A 24,836-nucleotide genomic window follows, 5' to 3' on the forward strand; every position below is an offset into this window, starting at 1 on the left:
ACAATTTATTATTACCTGTGGAAGCTAGAAATTTATAGGACAGCTTTTGCAATCAGGTGCCTGTAACAGAGCCTTGGACTTCCACTCCCATAATTAAGAGCCCTGCAGGGATTATGTGTTTTTCCTTGCTTGTTGCTGAACAAAGGTATCTTATCTGCTAGAGCTTTTCTTTCCCAAAGGATTTGAGAAAATAATAATAATACATTTTTGAAAGATTTTTCTTATCCTGTGTGATGTTTTGCTATCTCCAGCCAAGTGTGACAAACAGCCTTCCTGTTTTAATTCACACAAAGGAAGGCAAATATACGTGTCCCGGGATAACGTTGCAGGATCCAATATGTGTCATTCACCGGGACCCAGAGGTTTAGTCTTCCAAGCTTTCAGATTAGTACTGGAGTACATCCTCAGGCACAATTTAATTTAATTAAACCCATTTCATTAAAATTTTAAAACAATTTAATTCATTTTAATTCTCTCCAAATGGGTTGGATCTTCTTTCAGAGTACTGAGAACGGGGGTGTCCAGCCCTGGTAACTTTTAAGAACTTCAACTCCCAGAATTCCCCAGCCGGTATGAAGTCCACAAAGCCTTAAACTAGTTACCCAGGTTGGACACCCCTGACTTAGAAGGTCCAGAAATCCAAAATGAACCAAGTTGAAAAAGAAACAAAGAAAAATAGGAGGAAGAAGGAATATTGGCTATGTTTGCTGCCTTGAATTATTTATTAAAAAAATAATAATAAATAAAGGCGGAATAAAAAAAAATTAAAAAGAAGTCGCTTGGATGCATACAGAGAAGAACTTCCCTGTTGGAAAAAGGATGCTCCCCAAATCTTCAAATTTTAATTGTCCAAAAAATTTAGAAAACTTTGCAGAGAGTTGATTCCAACCGTAGTTGGAATTTAGTGGAAAAATGGATCGTCTTTCTTCTGCCTTATTCTTCTAAGGGTAAAGGATTCCACTTCACTTTCCTAAACATGGCAGATTTGAGAGTTGAGTGACTGTTTAGCCACCTTTTTTAGACTAAATCTTCTGTAACTTTGTCTAACCTTGAAAACTAAGTTTAATACAGCCTGTTTATTTTTAATTTTAATTTTTCATTTTTTCAATTTACAAAACATTAAACATTTTTAACAGTACTGTGTCGTGTATCTCTTACAGTTATTTACATTTATTACTATACATTTTTGTTTCTCTGTTCTAACCAATTATACCACTTACCCCACACCTCATAAAATTCTGTTTCTTCCTTGCCTTTCATTTCTAGCGTAAGCTTATACATCTTGGCACATTCTAATATCTTATGAATAATCATATCATTAGCTGGTATATTTTCAAGTTTCCAGCATTGAGCATAGACAATACGTGCTGCTGTTACTATGTGTACAATAATATATTGGAGTTCCTTCTTTATCTTTTGATTTATTATTCCTAATTAAAAATAATTCAGCTTTAAATTCAATTTGTTCTCCTGTTATCTCCTGTAGCCATCTCCTTATCTGTTCCCAGTATTTCCTTGCTTTAGGGCATTGCCACCACATATGATAAAATGTTCCATCCTTATATTTACACTTCCAACAATCCGGTTTCATATTTGTGTACATCTTAGCCAATCTCGCCGGTGATAGGTGCCACCTATAAAGCATTTTATACTGATTTTCTTTATATGCAGTCGATAATGTTAATTTGCACTTTTTGTTCCATACTTTTTTCCATTCTTCTAAGTTTATATTTCGACCTACATTCTGTGCCCATGCTATCATTGAACCTTTCACTATTTCTTCTTCCATTTCTACCTCTAATAAGTATTTATATGCTTTTGTTATAAATTTTTCTTCCATACCTATCAATATTATATCCAATTGTTGTGGTACCCCTTGAATTCCATATTCTTCCATAATACAGCCTGTTTAATACTTGGATGGGACATCACCAGGGCTGTAGGGTAGACTGGAAATTTAAAAAGAAAAATCCCCAAAGAAGGTGATGTACATCACTTCCCTATTGTTGCCAAAAAGCCTGCATGAACTTGTCAGCCAAAGTCAAGTTGACTTTACTCTCTACCTGTAAGCTAAATTGGGCAAGTATCTATTTTCTCCACCGTACCTTACAGAAGAAACTGACTAACCTGTCAATCCAGGAAAACAGAAGAATCGAAAACTGAACAGCCAAACTAAGCAGGATTTCCCCCTCTTAGGTAGTTTATTTTATTTAAGAAAATGTATATGGCCACCCAGCCCACTCTCAGTGACTCCGGTTGTCTTAAAACAGTGGTTCTCAACCTTTTTAATGCCGCAACCCCCAACCGGTCGTAAGTCGAGGACTAAACCGGTCATAAGTCGAGGACTAAACCGGTCATAAGTCGAGGACTAAACCGGTTGTACGTCGAGAACTAAACCGGTCGTAAGTCGAGGACTACCCAACCGGTTGTAAGTCGAGGACTTTCCCTGCCCGGGAGCGCCGCGCATGCGTGGTTCCACCCCCTGCGCCGGCCGAGGCGTAGCTGGCAAGCGGCAGAGACTGAGCAGGCCGACCACCAGCTGGCCCAGTTCAAGGGAGGTAAGGCACTTGCCAGAAAAGGGGGAAAAAAATGGCGGACAGCCTTGCTTGGCGACCCCCGTGAAATGGTCGATCGACCCCAAATGGGGTCGCGACCCATAGGTTGAGAACCGCTGTCTTAAAAGGATAAAAGCCCCAATACAAGAACAATTAAAAAAGCAATAACTCCCTACCTTCTTGGTGACATTAATCAAAGGCGCCACAATGGGCTCCGTATCATCGTTCCCAGGCCCAGTGGCAAAACTACATCTTCAGGGTTTGCAAAAGAGTGTCAAAGTGGGAACCAATCTTATCTCTGCAGGGATGATGTCCCACAGGGAGGGAGCCACCACAGAGAAGGCCCTTCTTCTTGGTCCTGCTAGATGGGGCTCCTTAGGAGAGGGGGTTTTAAAGAGGGAAGTTTTGCTTTTGTCATCGGAGCAATTTTCATAGAAGTCAGGTGAAGAAAATAAGTCCTTACCTATAGAAATCCAGGTTGGAGATCATGGAATTATACAGCAAGCTCAGCTTATGGATTTTATTTTAAGGGTGATGAGCTATTCAATGGGACGTTGTTCTCTATGTCAGGGGTCTTCAAACTTGGCCCTTTTGTGACTTGTGGACTTCAACTCCCAAAATTCCTTAGCCAGGCACGCTGGCTGAGGAATTCTGGGAGTTGAAGTCCACAAGTCATAAAAGGGCCAAGTTTGAAGACCCCCTGCTCTATGTGTTGCGAGAGATCCTGAGCCAAGGGAACAACTGGCTGAAATCAATCTCATCAGAAATAAATATTTCCTACTTCTTTGATCTTCTTTCTTCTTGAGTCTTTCAGCTCCCTTGGTTCCTTGACCTTGATATACCTAACAAAACCTGAATTGTTAATGAATCAGGGAGGCTCATTCTCAAGAAAGGGCGATCTTAGATCTTAGATCCTTCCATTCATTGGCCTTCTCCTGAGAAGACTAATAACAGACAGGACTTCCTCTGGAGTAAATTGTCCTTGGGCCAGCATTCTTGGGAAGAGTTGTAGTGGAGGGCTTATTGACACAAGGAGGGCCCAATCCACCACATCCTCACCACAAATGAGCCATGGTGGCGCAGTGGTTAGAATGCAGTATTGCAGGCTAACTGTGCTCATCCTGTCAGGAGTTCGATTCCTTCAGAGCTCACCAGCTCAAGATTGACTCAGCCTTCCATCCTTCCGAGGTCGGTAAAATGAGGACCCAGATTATTGGGGGCAAGGTGCTGACTGTAAACCGCTTCGACTGAGAGGGCTGTAAAGCACTATGAAGTGGTATAACTGCTATTGCTATCCTATGCAAGCTGTCTATTACAAATTATGAGTATTGTTTCTTCTTTTCCTTCGCTAGCTGTCATTTATCTTCTTTATCTTCTACTCCCTCTGCATTTGAATTTATTCCTGTTATCAGATAAGAGGTTCAACAATATGTAATTCCATCCTTCATATTACACCCTCTGCTCATCCTTCTTGCTCTTTTTTACTTTCTGCTGTTTATTCCTGTTCTGTGTCATCAGCTGATGAACTGTCCTTTAACCACTGCTGTCCTTCTAGATTCCCTTCTTCATCCTTTGTTGAAGAAACCTTCCTTGGTTCCCAAGTGATTGGCTGATAGTTCCTCCATTCCTCAATGGTGTTTTGGTAGCCAAGTCCCATTGAAATCAATTCTGGACTAGATACCAACCATTTGACTATCAGATATTGCCATCTAGGTTACGTTTCCTGGCATCATTGGTTGTATACCTAATTAGGTCAAATCCTTCTTTTGCTTTGTTTTTTGTTTTATTTTTTGCAAAATTACATAGCAGATTACTTTCCCAAGAATTTCTCCTTATAACAGGTGTCCACCAGGGACCAATTCTGAGTTCTGTTTTATTACCGTATTTTCCGGCGTATAAGACGACTGGGCGTATAAGACGACTCCCAACTTTTCCAGTTAAAATATAGAGTTTGAGCGAGAGAGAGGGGGGGGGAGAGAAAACTTGATGAGTAATATGCCAAACCACATGTGTAAAGGAATAAAATAGAATACCCGTATTTTCCGGCGTATAAGACGACTGGGCGTATAAGACGACCCCCGACTTTTGAGAAGATTTTCAGGGTTTAGAAAGTCGTCTTATACGCCGGAAAATACGGTACTTCTTTGAGTCATCATCTTGAGTATCCCAATTTACAGACAAGGTTTCCAATATATAGGTAGTGTCAGCTTACAACCACAATGGAGAACCAAAATTTACGTTGCTGAGACAGTTGTTAAGTGAGGTTTGCCCCATTTTACTACCTTTCTTGCCACAGTTGTTAAGTGAATCACTGCAATTGTTAGTAATACTGTTGTTAAGTGAATCTGGCTTCCCCATTGACTTTGCTTGTCAGAGAATCGCAAAAGGGGATCACATGACTCCGGGATACTGCAGCCGTCATAAATACGAGTCAGTTGCCAAGCATCTGAATTCTGATCACGTGACCCATGGGGATGCTGCAACAGTCATAAGTGTTAAAAATGGTCATGTCACTATTTTCAGTGCCATTGTAACTTTGAATGGTCACTAAATGAAATGTAAGTTGAGGACTACCTACAATTGCTATGCTGATGCGGTAATGTTCAGGGCTGTCGCCAAGTTGACTTTTGGGGCCTTGATAAATCATTTTACAGTGACTTGTAGAATGTTTGACCATCTTTCCCTTTGGAGATATTCACCTTAAACGCCTATGGAGAAGACCCAGATCCTTGTTTCAGCCAGATCGTTCTTCCCATCCTCCCCAGGGTCATCTTCCTGTTCCACTCCAGGGCTCTCGGATTACCTGTTGTCACCATGGGCAGCCTCCACTCGCAGCCTTTATTGATCTATAGCTGACGTTGTGCTTTTTTTCTGGAAGGAATCCAGGTTTGCTTTCATGGTTGGCTACCTTCTGTGCAGCTTGAGGAAACCCTACCTGGTTTTCTTCCCTCTCCCAAGATCATAGATCAGCTGAGTGGAGAAAAGAGACTACTGTTGAAATAGTGATACTGACAAGTTGTAACAAGTAGGATATATTGGGGCTCTTTCCATCTCATCTGTGCCAGTGGCCAACATGTAGCTCACAAGTATTACTACTACTACTACTACTACTACTACTACTACTACTACTACTACTAATAATAATAATAATAATAATAATAATAATAGTAAAGTTGGAAGGGACCTTGGAGGTCATCTAGTCCAACCCCCTGCTCAGGCAGGAAACCCTATACCATTTCGGACAAATGGCTGTCCAGTCTCTTCTTAAAAACGTCCAGTGTTGGAGCATTCACCGCTTCTGGAGGCAGGTTGTTCCACTGGTTAATTGTTCTAACTGTCAGGAAGTTTCTCTTTGGTTCTAGGTCAGTGATGGCAAACCTTTTAGAGACCGAGTGCCCAAACTGCAACCCAAAACCCATTTATGCATCGTCGGGTGCCGGGTGGGTGTGGCCCATTGGGTGGGCGTGGCTCATTGGGTGGGCACGGCTGCAGTGGTAACGGCAGACTGAGTGGGACTAAAAAGTTCAATTAATCAATTCCAACTTTGCAAGATCTTTTTTTCCCCACGAGAAGTTGAAATTGACTGATTGAACTTTTTTTTTTTGGTACATGGCAGCATACACGGCGGCGGAAAGGTTTTATAAAAGCAGCTGAAGGCCTAGGACTGGGGCGACGGCGCGAGTGCCCACAGAGAGGGCTCTGAGTGCTGCCTCTGGCACCCATGCCATAGGTTCGCCACCACTGTTCTAGGTTGCTTCTCTCCTTGATTAGTTTCCACCCATTGCTTCTTGTCCTGCCTTCAGGCGCTTTGGAAAATAGCTTGACTCCCTCTTCTTTGTGGCAGCCCCTGAGATATTGGAAGACTGCTATCATGTCCCCCCTCGTCCTTCTCTTCGTTAAACTAGACATACCCAATTCCAGCAGCCGTTCCTTATATGCTTTAGCCTCCAGTCCCCTAATCATCTTTGTTACTCTTCTCTGTACTCTTTCTAGAGTCTCAACATCTTTTTTACATCGCGGTGACCAAAACTGGATGCAGTATTCCAAGTGTGGCCTTACCAAGGCATTGTAAAGTGGTATTAACACTTCACGTGATACTGTCCCAGTCCTTGTTGGTAGAAAATTATACTGAGCAGTATGATTAAAAGAAAATGGCAGAGGTATAAGATAAGCATCCCAACCATCTTCTTCTCCGGTTCTGGAGAAGTGAATGGAAGGATAAATGTTGATGGTATTTTCCCAGCACACTAGCTCTATTGTGGTTGTCTAAAACTGAGAAAATTAGTCATATGTAGTTAAGTAAGAACCATTATCCATTATCTGCAATGGTCCACTTTTGGTTAAGTAGCATTGACATCTCGCTGGCTTAGTAGCATGGATTCCTCTGGAAAGCTTTATTTAAGCAATCATTAGTCCTCCACAAATCTCAGTTCATTTCACTTTGTGTGTTACTGCAGGCCATTTGTTCCGGCTTTTGTTGTGCGCAATAAATAGCTAAGCAGCAAATGCCAAGTTATTTCTTATTCTCCACGATCAGCAATGGAGTGCTGAGCTCCAAGGATGTGAATAGAAGATTTGTGCAGGTTAATTAGTATCTCATTAAGGAGGTGCTGATGGCAGGATACTGGAAGTCAGTGCCTTCAAGCAAAGAGAGGTTACAGTTAAATTGAGATTTAACTTTCCTGTTAGAGACAAGGTGAAGCCAGCTAAATGTAGACTCTAAACATGTGATGTACAGTCAGCCTTCTCCATCCTGGTGCCTTGGAAGTCCTACCTGTTTGGGGGGCAGGGGGTGGAAAAGAGTGAAAACTTTGAGGAAAAAACCTAGAGCCAATTTAATCTAGTAGTTAAGGCATCAGGTTAGAAACTGGGAGACTGTGAGTTCTATCCCACCCTAGACATGAAAGCCAGCTGGGTACTTTGGGCCAGTCACCAGGAGATGGTGAGTTCTAGTCTTGCCTTAGATATGAAAGCCAACTTGGTTTTTTTGAACCAATCACTAGGAGATAGTGAGTTCTAGTCCTGCCTTAGGTATGAAAGCTGGCTAGGTGACTTTGGGCCAGTCACTTTCTTTCAGTCCACCTCACCTCGTGGTGGTTATGGGGAAATGGGAGGAGGGAGGGGTATTAGGCATGTTCACCACCTCAAGTTATTTATAAAAATAATAAAAATGGGAAATAAATAAATAAATAATATAGCTTGTTCTAACTCAGACATGTCAAACACAAGGCCCGGGGCCCGGATGCGGCCTGCGAAGTGGTTTCATGTGGCCCGCGAAGCCATCCTGGAAACAGTGAGGGAATGGCCCGCGCTGCCTTGGCCCTGGCCCAGTCTGGCCGGGAGCCAATGTACAATTTTGTGGTGGCCATCTATGCTGAAACGCATTCGGTCTTAGCTCCACAAGGCCGTCTAGAAACAGCGAGCAACCAGCCCCTGCCTTGTTGGCCCTGCCCCCTGGGTGCATGCTGGGGAGGTATCACCCTTTGTGAGGAATGAAGAAATGGACCATGCCTTGGCGCTTGCCCCGGTCCCAACCCCTTCTGCCAGAGACCCTCAGATCTGTCCCACTCATGCCCAGGCCCCCACAGGCACCCTTGACGCGAACGATGTAGAGCTGGCCATGCCCACCCAGTAGGCCACCCCCACTCCATCCATGCCCACCCAGTAGGCCGCACCCACCCTGGCTACACATCCCCATCCCCCCCCCCAAGGGCAACCGCAATGCTGATGCGGCCCTCAGTGAAATTGAGTTTGACACCCCTGTTCTAACTAATAGTCTGCAGTGATTTTTTTTTAAAATTATTTGTTGTGTGCTTTCAAGTCCACGTTGATTCCTGGTAACAGCCTGGATAAATCCCTGCAGTTTTCTTGGCAGTGAAGATGCAGGATGCAAAATAACTTAAAAGAGAGTATCATTTGTACACGAGTCCCTTTGGGAGAAAAGAGGATCAGCAAATATCTTCCTTCAACATCAAACGAGAAAAAGGCACATTAAAGTCTCATCTCTGCAGAAGTAAGAATTAATCCCTGGTAGGGCTCTTATGAAATTTGTTCAAGTTGTTTATTAAATAAGAGGCGAAGATAGATTTCTTTAATATGTGGAACTCCACACTTCAGCCTTTTGAGAATCTAAAAGACATGTTGACATTTTTAATAGAAGTACCCAATTATAAAAAAGTGCAATAAAGTCATAATTTGGAGATAGGCTTCCTAAAGTGTTGGGGGAAAATCAGCCCTCCCAAAAAACAGCATATTAAAAGGGCTTGTTATCTTTGCTCTGAGAAATTGAAATGAGCAATCATATAACAGCATACCGAAAAAGATAATATTTCTGTTCCTTGAGATATAAGGCACTTTTATCATCCTATAAAATTATTGTCTACTACATTTTCCCTGGAGGACAGAAGGATTAACAAGTAGGCAGATTGTAGCTAGGACTAGCAGCTCTTGTAAATGCTAAAAGAGAGACACATATTTAACAAGTCTGGCTTGCAATATTGTGAGAGAACTGTGAAATGAGAATAACCTTTGACTGCTTTGCATATGAGCAGTTTGTACAGGCCTATAAACTGTTTTATGTACATGTTTCGAAACGCAAAACTACGACAAGCTCATACGCTCTGCCGGGTTTTTATGCCAAGGGGTATAAAGCAGCCTTTGGATTTCTACTGAGTAATCCCAGGATCCTCTCAGAAGAATAAATTATATTTGGGTTGCCGCAGAGAAGGAGTTTTCCACGTTCTGTAGTTGCTTAACCTCCAGCTTTGGCACCTTTAAGATTCCTTAATTTGGAAAATACTGAGCATGCCTGTATTCTTGAATGTTATTTCTCTTGGGTTTATTTTTAATATTTGATAGGGGGAAGCTGTGTTCAGCTCTGCTTGGGGGCCTAATGGAATTAGGCATCAAATATATTCCATCTTGGAATCTTGGCACAAAATATAATAGGACATATGGACCCAACCATCAGCAGTTTAGACAATAATATATCAGCAGAAAATGCTTTTCCGCAGTCTTTGGAGCGTAGGGAATCTTAGTGAATTGGTGGCCCGTGTTTCTTCTTCTAAATAACGCATTGTCAATTCTGTCTCCCACATTTTTTTTGTGCCTTATCCTGTGTGCTTTACGATTAGGTGGTATTTCTGAATAATATACAACAGTCGTGGGAAGCACATTTTGTACCTTCATGTGAGTAGGAGGGATTTTATAGACCCAAGGCATGAGTCTTGTCTCCTGATCAGCATGTAAAATATCAGCCCTGCTTACAGTATCTGGAACACTTAATGTGATTCCTTAAATGCAACTCTTTCTGTTAGGAAGACGTTTTAGAAATAGCCTGGAGCCCTGAATTTTACACCATATTTTCAAGTTTTTCTATGCGGTAATAAAGGATGGATGCTTTCAAGGAAGTGATAGTTTAAAGCAGTGCTTCTCAGCCTCAGCAATTTGAAGATGTGTGGACACCAACTGCCAGAATTTTCCAGTCAACGGGGAATTCTGGGAATTGATGACCTCATATGTTCAAGTTGCTGAGGTTGAGAAAAACGGATTATAAAATTGTAGATCCTAAAGTCTGCAATGCCATGGAGCCATTTTTCCCCCCACACCCCTGCCAGATTTGATAAATAACTTTTTCTCTAATGGTTCTTTGGTTATGAAATGCCCTTTCCAAGCTGGTTCAGCTGCCAGTTTCTCAATTGCTGGCTTGCAAACTTTTATTTTTCTTTTGAGTGGTGATATAACACGCCTTGGAGCTGTTCTGAACAAGCAGGTGAGAGCAGGAGGAAAAACTGGGTGCAGCAGGACTTAAACCATATTTCACTCTGTTTCATTTAAGTGTAATTAACATTAAACACTCTTCAGTATAGTCTATTTGATTACTCCCTATATATTTACATAAGGTTGTACACACTTTGAATATGATTTGGAAATAGTGGTTTGGACCTTGGGTGGAAACAGCACCTCTCTGATAGTCATTAAACTCCCCGATGTATTTCAGGCTATTGTGGAAGTCTGAGTGAAAAAAAATAAAGATGCAGCTGCTTTGATAAGCCAACTCACAATGTGACTCTTAAAGCACATTCACCCTTGGCTCACAGAAAAATCTGCAAAAAAGATTACTCTCTTTGCAAGCAACAGAGTGGTGTTCTGTTTTGTAAGCATTTTCTCCAAACCACAGTCATTCATTCATTCATTCATTCATTCGCCACCCATCTCAGGCAAAGGATTCTTGATTGGTATTTAATGCATAGCCCTCATGTTTAATCATGTCTCTCTTTTGCCATGTTAAGCATTACAAACACTCTGATCTTTCAGGGGCTGCAGACTTCTCTGGGGCATAGCTTACTTTATTCCTTACTTTATTGTTGTGGGGTTTTTTTAAATAGCAGGTCCAATGCCTATTATTTTTAACTTTTTTAGATCAGGTTTCACCAGCTTGGTGCATCAGTTTTGGGGTGCTGTAGATACTATAGAGCAGGGGTGTCAAACTGGCGGCCCATGGGCCAGATGTATTACGCGCAGGCCACGCCCACCATAGGTTCGTCACCACTGGGATATCCTGTCGGGCAAAACTATTTTAGAAAGAGAGATGAATTACTTTGAATGTGAGATGAAGAATACCTGCCTCCAGAAGCAGTGAATGCTCCAACACTGGAAGTTTTTAAGAAGAGACTGGACAGCCATTTGTCCGAAATGGTATAGGGCAGTGTTTCTCAACCTTGACAATTTTAAGGCATGTGGACTTCAACTCCCAGAATTCCACAGCCAGCATTGCTGGCTGTGGAATTCTGGGAGTTGAAGTCCACATGCCTTAAAATTGTCAAGGTTGAGAAACACTGGTATAGGGTTCCCTGCCTGAGCAGGGGGTTGGACTAGATGACCTCCAAGGTCCCTTCCAACTTTACTACTACTACTACTACTACTACTACTACTACTACTACTACTACTACTATTATTATTATTATTATTATTATTATTATTATTATTATTATTATTATACTGTATATTCACAATTTTATTAAGACAAGTATCAGAATACAGAAATACAGAGTTGGAAGGGACCTTGGAGGTCTTCTAGTCCAACCCCCTGCTGAAGCAGGAAACCCTACACCATTCCGAACAAATGGCTGTCCGGTCTCCTCTAAAAAACCTCTAGTGATGGAGCACCCACAACTTCTGGAGACAAGCCGTTCCACTGATTAATTGTTCCCATAGGTCTTCTGTTTCCCCCCCCCCCCCCCCCTATTTTTTAAATGGCTGTTCTAGGCTGCAGTAGGGTCCTAATTATCACCACAGAATTACCTTGCCAATATATTCTGGGCGTAAAAAGATGGAATTGGCAAAAGTACATAAAAATTAAGATTTGCATCTTGCCTTGAAAGAACCCCCTGGGTGTTCAAATTCAGCACTGCAGTTAGCTTACTCATACTGGTCTTTGAACTGTTTTCGTAGTATCTAATAAGGCTGCACGTTGTGGGCGGTTTGAATGCTGGCAATGTACTCAGGGAGGAGGGATAGATTTAAATAAAAGAGGAATGAAATCTGAGAGTCCTTGTTCGGCCAGGTATACAGTACATGAGGATCAAAGGCTGTGTGTGTGTCTCCACCAACACAATTTTCATCCTTAAATTCTTTTTAAAAACCTGATTTCAAGCACAGGGACTTGAAAATAAAATGCACGAGCTTGGTTTACTGTGAACTCCTATGAACTGCTACTGCGCCTTGGTTTAAAAGGTTTTTTAAAAATTATTTTTAGTTTTTCCTCTATGCCCTCCCCAATTCACTGAAAAGAGTATCCTTAAGGTGGTGCATCTTTTCATTCTTTTCTTTGTTGTCTCAAAAAGTAAGTCTAACAAAAGGTGTGAAGAAGTGAGGGCTGTATACTCTGCAGTGTAGCCAGCTTTAATTAATTTCTGCACCAAGGAAACGGGGCAGGATTTACAAAGTCAGTCCAGATGAAGGCTTACAAAAAAAGGGTTAGAAAACATCCAAAATGTGAGAAAAGCACAGAACTTTGTCCAAGTTTGTTTTGTTTGATCTTTGTGCCTGCAGCGTCCAAGCTGCACACTTGGGGAGGAGGAAGAGATACTAAGCCATGTTAATAAAACATCACACCACAGATCTGGTCTTCTGAGGTGAAATTTCCTCAGGCTGAGATGAAGGGACGCTGTTCCAAAGACATATAATTCCTATCTTGCTGGCACAATCAAACCTGCTCAGGCATGCTTAATTTTATTTATTCATATATTTGTATTCCACTTTTATTATTTTTATAAACAACTCAAGGCAGTGAACATTATCTAATACTCTTTCCTCCTATTTTCCCCACAACAACAGCCCTGTGAGGTAAGTTGGGCTGAGAGAGAGAGAGAGACTGGCCTTAAGTCACCCAACTGCTTTTATGCCTAAAGCGGGACTAGAACTCACAGTCTCCTGGTGATTGAACTAAAGTCATCCAGTTGGCTGTCATACCTACAGTAAGGCGGGACTAGAATTCTTAGTCTCCTGGTGATTGGCCCAAAGTCACCTGGCCGGCTTTCATGCCTAAGGCAGGAGTAGAACGCATAATCTCCCTATTTCTAGCCCAGGGATAGGCAACGTTGGCTCTTTTATGACTCGTGGACTTCAACTCCCAGAATTCCTGAGCCAGCTTGGCTGGCTCAGGAATTCTGGGAGTTGAAGTCCACGAGTCATAAAAGAGCCAACGTTGCCTACTCCTGTTCTAGCCTGATGCCTTAACCACTAGACCAGGGGTAGGCAACCTTGGCTCTTTTATGACTCGTGGACTTCAACTCCCAGAATTCCTGAGCCAGGAATTCTGGGAGTTGAAGTCCACGAGTCACAAAAGAGCCAAGGTTGCCTACCCCTGCACTAGACCAAACTGGCTCTCAGTTTTTTCTCCCATAATCCACAGCCTAAAGAACAATCCGCTAAACTTACCTCAGATGTATTTCAGAGGACTGGACTGGGCTAGGCTGGCAGGACTTTGAATCGTTGCCCAAATGTGTTCATCTTGAGCCACTCTAGGCTGTACAGCCTATGATGGAGAATACATGGAAAATCTGCCAGTGATTTCTTATGAGGCAAATCCTAGAGTAAAAATAACTTCTGTTTAATTAGGTGCTGACACCGTTTAAGTGACTCAGCTATCAAGGAAGTTTGGAGAAAGGAGATCTGCAGACTGTTTTCAGCTGTGCATGTTTACCCGCTCACAAGCATGGATTTAAAAAAGTCTTTAGAGATGGGGAGGTTGACAGGACCCATCCAGTTCATATTACATTTGGGAAAAAATACTGGCTTTGCCTCTTTCTTCAAAGATGTATTGCAGTGAGACTTGAACCTGTGTATGGTAAACTTTGCCACGTGTTGCCTTCTTGGGCCAAGCTTTTTACAGTAAGAGTAGGAAAAACCGATCACCCTAGTTAGCAGATCCCCTTGATTGATCCACCAAGTGACTTTCCGCTTGCTGGAATCTCTTTGAACAATGCTTAACTATGTGGGCCAAGAATTGCTTCACTAAAGCCGTTTTGTCAGGTACATCCTACCTGGCCTACCGGAATCACAGAATCATAGAGTCAGTAGGTATCTTAGAGGTCATCTAGTCCAACCACTTGCTTAGTGCAGGATCCATTAAATATCATTGATAGTGAACATCCAACCAACATCCAAATGTCCAGTAAAAAAAACTTGCTTGTTTATATGACAGCCAAGAAAATTTGGGGGATGTCTAACCTGAAGCTTCTTCCTTATACTATTTTACTCGCTTTTCTGTGTGACGCTCCTTCATATATTTGAAGGTTATTGTCATGCCTTCCCCTCAGTTGTTTTTTCTGTGGGCAAAACCAACCCAGATCCTTCAATGATTCCCCATAAGAGTTTAGGTTTCTAGATCCCTTGCCTTCTTGATAATTCTCCTCTGAACTTTGATTTGCTGTTGTCCTTTTTGAAATGTGGGCCTGTGCCTGACTTGGGCACAGGAATCCAACAACTGGGGTGTGATCAGGGCAGAATAGAGGAGAACAATTGCAGGTAGTCCTCAATTTACGACCTTCATTGAGCCCAGAATTATGGTCATAATTCATTGCAGTTGTTAAGTGGGTCACCATATCATTGTGCCCAATTTTACTACCTTATTTTGCAGGGGTCATTAAGTGAACACAGCAGTCACTAAGTGAACAGTGCTGTGATTAAGTGAATCCATTTTATCCAATGGGCATTTTTTTGCCAAGAACTGCAAAACAGCTGTAAAAGTGAGCCAGTTGTCAAGCAGTTAAAGTGACTGTGGGGGTTGTGGCTATCAGAACTTTGAAACTGGCTTCTAAGGACTTCTGGGGGTTGTTTTGACTTCAAATGGTTGCTAAATGATCAGTTATAAATCGTGAGCTATTTGTAGTTGCTTTGGCTTGGATAGTTTTTGCCTTTGTTGCAGCTGCTGCATATATATTGTATAAGTTGTGGCTCAATGTGTTTGGGGCAGCCAGGCTATTCTTTTACATGTTGCACAAATCAGACCTATGTAATGTGCTTTGTTAACTTGTGCGAACAGGCCCACTCTGTATCAGTCAATAGGTCAATTTTTGCTGAAGCAAATGAGTGGACCACAAGTTGTGTGTTGACACCGTTCCCTTTGGGTTTACTGCTCTTTAGCCTAACACGGTCTTTCCTTGCCTGGTATCTCCTATGTCTTTGTATGTGTGTGCACACACATGTGCATGTTTATTTATTAAATGTATATGCTGCCTATCTCACTTATCAAGCAACTCTGGGCAGCTTACAACACCATAAGTCAGTATAAACACTCATACATGTCTCTCACAACATAAAAAGTGTGTTGTTGTTTGTTTAAAAAAATGCTGTCGAGGGTTCTCTGCTATTGGTGACTGCTGGAACTGAATAAAAAATTCCAGGGGTAAACTGAATTTTTAAATGCAAGAGAACATAATTATGTCTTCTTCTCTTTCAATTAAAAGGTTAAAAAATTAAAACATTAGGCATTGAAAGTTAAAGTTAAAGTTAAAATATTAACCGAATAAAAAGAACCAATATGTATTGGAAGTATTTTCCAGTCATGTTCCTTGTGGATTCTGGGATTCTGTAATCTCAAGGCATCTGAAAGGCAATATTTTGGGCAGAGGTGTCCAACCTTGGCAACTTCAAGAATTCTGGGAGTTGAAGTCCACAGGTCTTCTGCTAAAGTTGTCAAGGCTGGACACTCCTGATTTGGGAAAGAAGGGTAGACTTATTACAACAGAAGCTAGATTGCTCCGAGGACTCAAAACCAAAAAAACAATTGTGAGTTGTTGACATCTGATTTTGCTCCTATCAGAGAGATTAAGTGATTGCCTCCAAAATAAGCTGCAGAAGAATGACAGTGCAGGGATGGTGTCCTTGAGAAAGTACAGCTTGTTCCAGCTTTTGAAGCTAAAACCTCCTCTAGTTTTCTGTGGCTGTGTTGTCCCAGTGACCTCCAGCAATTTAGCCAGAAGGTTCCCACGACCTTGGCTGCTTCAGCTTCTACCATTTTTAATCCTCTGGGTAAAGTGTTGGAAAGATAGAATGACTAAGCTGTCCAGAGCAAAGTCCTAGCTATTTTTTTCCCCCAAGTCTCTCTGACTAGCCATCAGATCGAGCCATTAGCAAAGGAATAGAGTTTGCCTTTTAAATCAGAAGCTGTTATCTAGAGCAGGAGTCCCCAACCCCCAGTCTGTGGATGGGTACCGGGCCACGGCACGCCAGCAACCGGTCCGCACAAACAAGCAAAGCCCCATCCGCAAGATGCAGGCAGCACACAAAACCACGCACTCTCTGGTCCGCGGAAAAACTTTTCTTCACGGAACTAGTCCCTGGTACCCAAAAGATTGGGGACCTCTGATCTAGGGGGCAATCAGCTAGCTACACGCACGTATTTAGGGGCATGCAAGGAAACATAGCTGAAAATTGGTGCTCTTGATGAGATTGTAATCGAGGACCTTGCAGTGTTTTTCACACTGGAAAACAGTTTGAAAAACAGCAGTGTTCCAATACTTGAGGGACTATCACAAAGATGGGGGGGGGGGGGGTTTCCAACCTATTTTCCAAAGCACCAGAAGGCAAGACAAGAAGCAATGGATGGAAACTAATCAAGGAGAGAAGCAGCCTAGAAGTAAAGAGAAATTCCCTAACGGTGAGAACAATCAACCAGTGGAACGGCTTGCCTCCAGAAGTTGTGGGTGCTCCAACACTGGAGGCTTTCAAGAAGAGACTGGACAGCCATTTGTCTGAAATGGTATGCAGGGGTAGGCAACCTCGGCTCTTTTATGACTCATGGACTTCAACTCCCAGAATTCCTGAGTCAGCATAGCTGACTCAGAAATTCTGGGAATTGAAGTCCATGAGTCATAAAAGAGCCGTGGTTGCCTACCCCTAGTATAGGGTCTCCTGCAGGGATTGGACTAGAAGACATGCAAGGTGCCTTCCAACTAACTCTGTTATTCTATGTCAGTGATGGCGAACCTTTTAGAGCCCGAGTGCCCAAACTCCAACCCAAAACCCACTTATGCATCGTCGGGTGCCAGGTGGGTGTGGCCCATTGGGTGGGTGTGGCCCATTGGGTGGGCGTGGCTGCGGTGATAACGGCAGATTGGGTGGGACTAAAAAGTTCAATCAATTCCAACTTTGCAAGATTTTTTTTTTCCCACGAGAAGTTGAAATTGACTTGATTGATTGAACCTTTTTTTTTTTTTGCACACAGTGGTGGAGGCCTAAAGCGAAAAGGTTTTATAAAATTCAGCTGAAGGCCTAGGACTGGGGCAACGCCGCGTGTGCTCAGAGAGAGGGCTCTGAGTGCCGCCTCTGGCACCCGTGCCATACGTTCGCCACCACTGTTCTATGTTCTAATTTTAAGTTGTGTGGACTTCAGCTTCCCCTGGCTTGGGAATTCTGAAAGTTGAAGTCCATCTTAAAATTGTCCAAGTTGAAAAATGCAGCTGTGCTGTATTCAAAAACAGTGCAGTCCACGGGCTGCCTGTGGGTTTCATGCAGCTTTCAGACCAATTCTCCAGAAATGGCACTGTGTGCTGCAATATTACAGTGGCAGCAAGAATGTCCCATTTGGTAAAATATAGAAATATTTTAAGAGGCAAAATATGTAGCCCTCGATGTATGATCACAATTTTCCTAAAAAGGTGAGCCAGCAAATCTTTTCTATTTCTGAGACTTATAGCCACCACAATAATAATAATAATAAAAAAGGAAGACTGTTTAGCTTTGAGTCTTGTATTTTCTCTGTGAACTTTAACACTTCAGCTACATACCTCATAGGATTTTTGCCCTCACTCTTTTTTGCTGGCCGTAATGAAGTGAAGGCTAACAAAGAGCATTCATCTGTTACCATTCCTCTTAATAATCCCAGCTTAGGTTATAAATCTTATTTTTAAAAATATCTGAAGCTCTTCTTTGATTATAGGAGCTGTTGGCCAGCTAACTCCTGCAGATATTCATCTTCTGCTGGTAAAGAATTATTTTTCATGAAGGCTGACATTTATACGGAATGCACAATATGCCATTAAATTTGATGAGTGAAATCTTCCTTACACTGATACGGTTTTCCATGCCTTGACATATAATCCCAGTTTTTTTAAACGTTTCAGTTGCCAGAAGTGTTCAACCATGACCATGATTTATTGGTAACATTACCTGGGATTTAATTAATCTATATCTCTTCTTGCCAGTTCTTTTTTCTTTCTACCCCTGCCTTCCAAAGAGCATTCTTATAAAGACTGGATGGAACCTGTCATTGCTTCAACAATATATCATTGTGTGTGTATGTGTGTGTGTGTGTTCATGCGCACATGCACCAACTAGCAAACCTGCTTCTTGGACCTGGTATTTCTTAAGTTTACTACACAGAGAATCATAGTACAGGTAGTCCTTGACGTGTGACCAAAATTGAGCCCAAAATTTCTGTTGCTAAGCGAGACAGTTGTTAAGTGAGTCTTGCCCCATTTTAAGAACTTTCTTGCCACAGTTGTTAAGTGAATCGCTGCAGTTGATTTTGATCACATTACCATGGGGATGCTGCAATGGATGTAAGTGTGAAAAACCGTCATAAGTTGCTTTTTTTTTCAGTGTCACTGTAACTTTGAATAGTCACTAAACGAATGGGTGTAAGTAGGGCGGGGGTCTTCAAACTTGGCAACTTTAAGACTTGTGGACTTCAACTCCCAGAATTCCTCAGCCAGCCAGAGCTGAAGAAGCTTCTTGGATGAGAAGCGAAACGTCTTCAAAGAAAAACAAGAAAGTCTAGTTGCCTCGTGAAAAAGCACCTTTGGGATTAAATGGGTTTGTTCTCCTGGTTGTCCATGATATTCTAGGAGTCTTTAACATCAAAGTTGAAAGACACCAATACTCTCCGTATCCTGCTTCTTCAAAGTAATATATGTGTTTCTGGTTGAAGTCAGTCATGGTGATAATTTTTGGAAGGGTTTTGACAGATGCAATCAAGGATTTGGGGGAATTGTTAATACTATCTGGGATAGGTCATAACTCTGTGGTTTTGATTATGTTTTAGTATTAAAATTCACAGTGCTTTTCTATCCGCCAAGCTTTTCCATTCATAGAAAATAGATAGTGCTTAGAAGCTAGTTCAAACTTTCATCTAGATCAGGGGTAGGCAACCTTGGCTCTTTTATGACTCATGGACTTCAACTCCCAGAATTCCTGAGCCAGCACTGCTCAGCTTGGAAACTTCTCCCTTTCCCCTCAGCGTGGCTGGCTCAGGAATTCTGGGAGTTGAAGTCCATAAGTCATAAAAGAGCCAAGGTTGCCTACCCTGAGTAGCTGGTTTTGGTGGCTGTTGTTTGTGGGAATTGTAGAGGGAGGGTGTTTTGAGTTTGGGGTACCACCTTCTCTCCTCCATCTCCTCCAAATCTAGAATTGAGCAGGGGTTATTTTAAATGTTGCCATTCTCAGGGGCATTCTTAATACTAGCTCCTGGGACAATCATTACTTTTTATTGAATATTATACCAAATACAAATAATAATAACAAATATAAATAAAACTTAATGCCATTCCAGATGACCCAGTAAAAACACAATAACTAAAAGAAATAAAGAAAAACAATACTTTAAAATGAAATAATACAGTATTAGCATACAATGTTGCTTTATTATTGATTGCCCTTGAAGCAGTCCATCTCCCTTACATTGTAACAATTTTCTACTTTTCTATTATAGCAAAAAATAATACTGTGCTACCTTTCTTATATAAATTGCCTACAGTAATTAGAATTGAGCATACAATTTTTCATGAGAACTGAATTTTAATTTCTTATTCAATACTGCCCAAAGGTGTCTAACACATTGTTAGCAAACGGAGTAATGCATAACGGTGTATCATTTCTACGTATTTAAGTAAAAGATCTTTGATTAAGATCTTTAAAAGGCTATGATATAATCAGTATAAATTATCTCCAAATAATCTATTATTGTAGGAATTAAATGACTATGCTTCAAGTATTTCAAAAGTTTGCCTAGTATTTCTTGTTCCCAACATCATCTGTATTTAACTGCAACTTTTATTCAGTTTCTACTCCCCACCTGCCTTGTGTATCATCCACTTGTCTTATTAAACATACTAAATTAAATATTAGAGAAGAAAGGGACATCCTTGACATGTCCCACGTCTTGAGTGCCGAGGATATAATCCCATTAGACATTACCTGAGGAGACAGAATAGAATAATAATTGTATCTGAGAAATTCTACTGCAAAATCATTTTTTTTCATAGTTTGCTCCATATCAAATCCCTTGAATGGGCATCTATCACTTGTAGAAGATTGATTGATTGATTGATTGATTTCCTGATTTTATTATTTTTAGAAATAACTCAAGGCGGCAAATATAAATACATGCTCTTCCTATTTTTTGCACAACAACAACCCTGTGAGGTGAGTTGGGCTGAGAGAAACTGACTGGACCAAGTCACCTAGCTGGCTTTCATAGCTAAGACGGAACTTGAACACACGGTCCCTTTCTTTCTAGCCTGGGGTAGGCAACCTTGGCTCTTTTATGACATATGGACTTCAACTCCCAGAATTCCTGAGCCAGCCATGCTGAGGGGAAAGGGAGTTTCCAAGGTGAGCCATGCTGGCTCAGGAATTCTGGGAGTTGAAGTCCATGAGTCATAAAAGAGCCAAGGTTGCCTACCCCTGCAAAACTGGGTTTAAAAAAAAATTTCATTTGCTCAATAAGTATACAAATACAGTAAGACTATGTAATCTAATGAATTGTAATTAATTTATCCAGTCTGTTGCTCGATTGCCATATTCTATTAGCAAAACAAAAGCAATCATCATTATTAACCAGAAACCGAGATGATTATTGTTGATGTGCTCTCATATATTCTTAAACCAATTTTAAAACAAACTTGTGAGGTCAGTGATTCTTTTTTTAAAAAGATCAATATATTTTTTGAGAAAATCTATGTTGGACCAGGAATGATTACAGTTTTGTTTGCCAGCAGTATTGATAAGGCAAGAACATAGTCTTATGTACATTTTAGAACAATTGTACTTCCAACTACTTTCTAATACCCATTTATAATGAACTGATCGGAAATCCTTTGTCTTTGACTTACGCTTGGACTCCTAGCAACAACTTTTTTAAAAAAAAATCATCAATAGTCTATAAATAATTTCCTTTCTTCTCTTCTGGCAAGTACTACTAACCACTGAAGCGTGACTTTAAACACTGTTATTTCCACATGAAAAGCTAGGGCAAAGAAATGCTGTGGCTAATAGCGATTAAAAATATACAAACTTGATATCTGCCTAAAGTCCCCGGAGGGGAAAAAAAAACAGAGAGATTTCCTAAACAGTTGAAGGCCGCTCATAAATGGAAATGGAATAATAAGCTTTGTTCTTAACAGACTGTTCTCAGTCAGTAGTTTTCATGCTGTGGGTCCTATTATGCTATTTAAAGAGAAATGTGGGAAAATTCCTCAAAAGATGATTCTGTTTTTTATGAGGTATGTTGCTGAGTATGTTGGATTCACTGTCTGTTCCCAAGAGAACTCCGTGATCAATCTGCTCCCCAAAATATCTCCCACGATATAGTACTTTGTGGCTGCATCTGATTTTTAGATTTTAGATTTCTTGTGGGAAAATTACCATACAGGTGGTCCTTGATTTACGGCCAAAACTGAACCCAAAATTTTTCCATTGCTAAGCAAGACAGATGGTAAACAAGTGTCAGTCCCCCTAAGCAAGTGGATTTTGCCCCATTTTACAACCTACCTTGCCACAGTTGTTAAGTGAATCAGTGCAGTTGTTAAGTTAGTAACAAGGTTGAATCCGGCTTCCCCATTGACTTGGCTTGCCGGAAGGTTGCAAAAAGGTGATCACGTGACCCCAGGACAGAAATACGACCAGATTTTGATCATGTGACCACAGGGCTGCTGCAACGGCCGTTTATTGTGAAAAACGGCCCTAGGTCGCTTTTTTCAGTGCCGTTGTAACTTCGAACGGTCCCTAAACGAGTGGTTGTAAGTCGAGGACTACCTGTATGGGGATGCTCTTAGCGTGAACGTTTGCAGTCCTTGGAGGCCATGAACTAATACGATTCGCTCTTCGTGCTGTTGTGCATATTTTTGCAGAAGGCGTTTTATCTCCCAGCGCTGCTCTCTAGAGTTTTTAGAAGACATAGTGGAATGTGCCAGTGCGCGCAGGTACTTGTCAAAAGCAGCATTAACCTTCCATTGCATGCTTTGCAAGTCCTTCTTCCCACCACCCTCATATCAAGCCAAAAAATAAAAAAAAAAATTAAAAAAAACCCAACCTAAGCATGCATGCTCGATCCAGCTATGACATCTGCGGTTCTTTTGTTATCCCTGAGGGGTTTTTATTTATCACACATATTTGCGCATTTGTTCTTTTTTTTTCTTTTCTCGAAATGCAGAACGAAGCACATATCCGGGTCTCCGCGACACAGAGGCTTGAAGAAAGTACATTTCATCAAGAATATGAGGCAATACGACACGCAGAACAGCAGGTGACCTTTTAACTTTCATCGAAACAAATCTCTGTGCGCAAAGCCGTGCAAATTTTGATCCACAGATTATTGGGGGAACAAAATGGCTGAAAGAGTGGGAGGGTAGTCCTTCTGGGTGCACCCTACTGGCTTTCTCTAATTTAATTAATTTAATTTAATTTAATTTAATTATTTAATTATTTAATTTTCTGCCTTTATTATTTACACAAATAACTCAAGGTGGTGAATGTATATCCACCTTCTTCCTCCTATGTTCTCCACAACAACAATCTTGTGAAGTGGGTTGGGCTGAGAGTATGAATGGCCCAAAGTCACCCAGCCAGATTTCATGCCTTAGGTGGGACTAGAACTCATAGTCTCCTGGTAATTGGCCCAAAATCATCTATCTGGCTTTCTTGCCTAAGGCAGGACTAGAACTTACAGTCTCCTGATGATTGACTCAAAATCACCTCCAGGCTTTCATGCCTAAAGTGGGAGTAGAACTCACAGTCTCCTGTTTCTAGCCTGGTGCCTTAACCATTAGACCAGTGATGGCAAACCTTTTAGAGACCGAGTGCCCAAACACTGGCCCCGCACCTGCCCACCCGCCCCCTGCCCCGCCACTCACCGCCTCCACGGCCCACTGCAGCAGATTACCCAGGTGGCTCAGCAGCGACATGGCGGCCATGCCCTCCACCCGCGCCCCGCAGTATCAACTGTGCATGATGGGGTGCAAGGCTGCCCGGCTGCCATGTCCTTGGCTGTGCTGCTCTGCGCAGGCCGCACTCAGGGGCGACTCTCCTCTGGGGGGGGCTGCTGGTGAGGAGAGGACCACGGGGGGAGGCAGGGCTGGGGCAATGGCACGCGTGCCCACAGAGAGGGCTCTGAGTGCCGCCTCTGGCACACATGCCATAGGTTCGCCACCACTGCATTAGACCAAAATGGCTCTCAATTTGGACCCAGTTGTCTCGCCAGAAGCTCCATCATTTTCTTGTAGAAAACATTTGAAATTAAACCGAAGGTCACGGATTGTACAGTATTGGAACAAGAAGCAATGTCTGTTCAATCTTAACCAAAGACTAATCTCCCTCCCCAACCCCATATTTCACTTGAAGTGTAAGCAGACGTCTTCTTAAAAATAAAGTAAGTTTTTTAAAATGAAGAAGTAGGCAGGATGTGACTCTATTTAGATGACGAGGCTGCCGTTGAAGACTGTTCAGAAGCTTCAGCTCATCCAGCCTGAGGCCACCCAAGGGAATTAATTGTCTATGTCAGATTTCCCCAACCTTTTGGGCACCAGGGACCGATTCTGTGGAGAAAGGTTTTTCCACAGACCTGAGAGTGCGTGGTTTTGTGTGCTACCTCTACACACACACATACACGTAATAGAGGTGTGCTCACAGAAATGTGACACATGTACCCATTTAGTAGGAAAGAGATCTCCAAGAATTTCTGGAGTAAGCTAAAGTTACAAACCTTGGTTGAAACAATGGCTATTGCCCCATATTTTTTTCTTCCTTGACAACTTTTTCTGGGAAGGGAGAATTGTCTTACTTTCCAGATTCTCTTCCAGTGGAGTGAATAAGGTATCTACACTCCAGCCTTCTAGTAACTTCTGTAGCATGGAAAATTAGGAAATGAACATTAGACACAACATCATGCCAACTAAATGTTTCACCAATATTGTCTAAGTCTTCCTTGCTGAAGGCCATTCAGCAGAGCTAGACAGTTACAGATGGCTTATACTGGGAACTGGAGAAGTTATTTTTCTAAACCTTGCACTGGGGAAAATGTGAAATAGCTTCATTTTTTAAAATTAAAACCTGGGCTTGTAATTGCTCACAGAAAGCTATTTAATAAAAACCCGCGTTAAAAGAGCTATCAATCCAGCTCATTTAGGAATAAAAATGCTACTATAATTCACAATCTTCTTTCCCTGTCTTTTCAGGATAGTGTTAATTTGCGCAAAACGAACCCTTTGTGTGGCTTTTTCTATCCTACCTTATGGAGAGAGCTTAAGGATCAGGTGAGAAATTCCAAATTTTGTTACAAGTACCTTTAACTCTGGCGAGCTATCAAGTTGTCATCTTTCTAAGCTTATCTGAAGTCCTTTCTCCCCACCCCCTTTTTTTTTTTACTCTGTTGGATAAGATCATACTGTTCATCCTTGCCATAATATGGTTTTGCTTCAGATTGTATAATATTGATGATTGTTTTAGAATGAGGCTGATTCTTTGTACATTATTTTCAGATTGTTCGGGCCTAGGATTGGA

General features: G+C 41.7%; 1 protein-coding gene across 1 annotated transcript in view; it reads left to right on the top strand.

The window, feature by feature from the left end:
• CABLES2 (Cdk5 and Abl enzyme substrate 2) overlaps positions 1–24,589 on the top strand; it is a gene marked incomplete at its 3' end in the record, with an annotated part of 30,600 nt that extends 6,011 nt beyond the window's left edge. Inside the window, exons 2-3 of the mRNA XM_029286004.1 lie at positions 22,492–22,584; positions 24,512–24,589. Of these exons, the coding sequence (XP_029141837.1) occupies positions 22,492–22,584; positions 24,512–24,589 (171 nt within the window). The remainder of the gene's footprint in view (positions 1–22,491; positions 22,585–24,511) is intronic.
• Positions 24,590–24,836: the final 247 nt, after the last annotated feature.

This window comes from Protobothrops mucrosquamatus, unplaced genomic scaffold (assembly GCF_001527695.2).
Source record: "Protobothrops mucrosquamatus isolate PMUCROS unplaced genomic scaffold, P.Mucros_1.0 scaffold2683, whole genome shotgun sequence".
Taxonomy (NCBI): Eukaryota; Metazoa; Chordata; class Lepidosauria; order Squamata; family Viperidae; genus Protobothrops; species Protobothrops mucrosquamatus.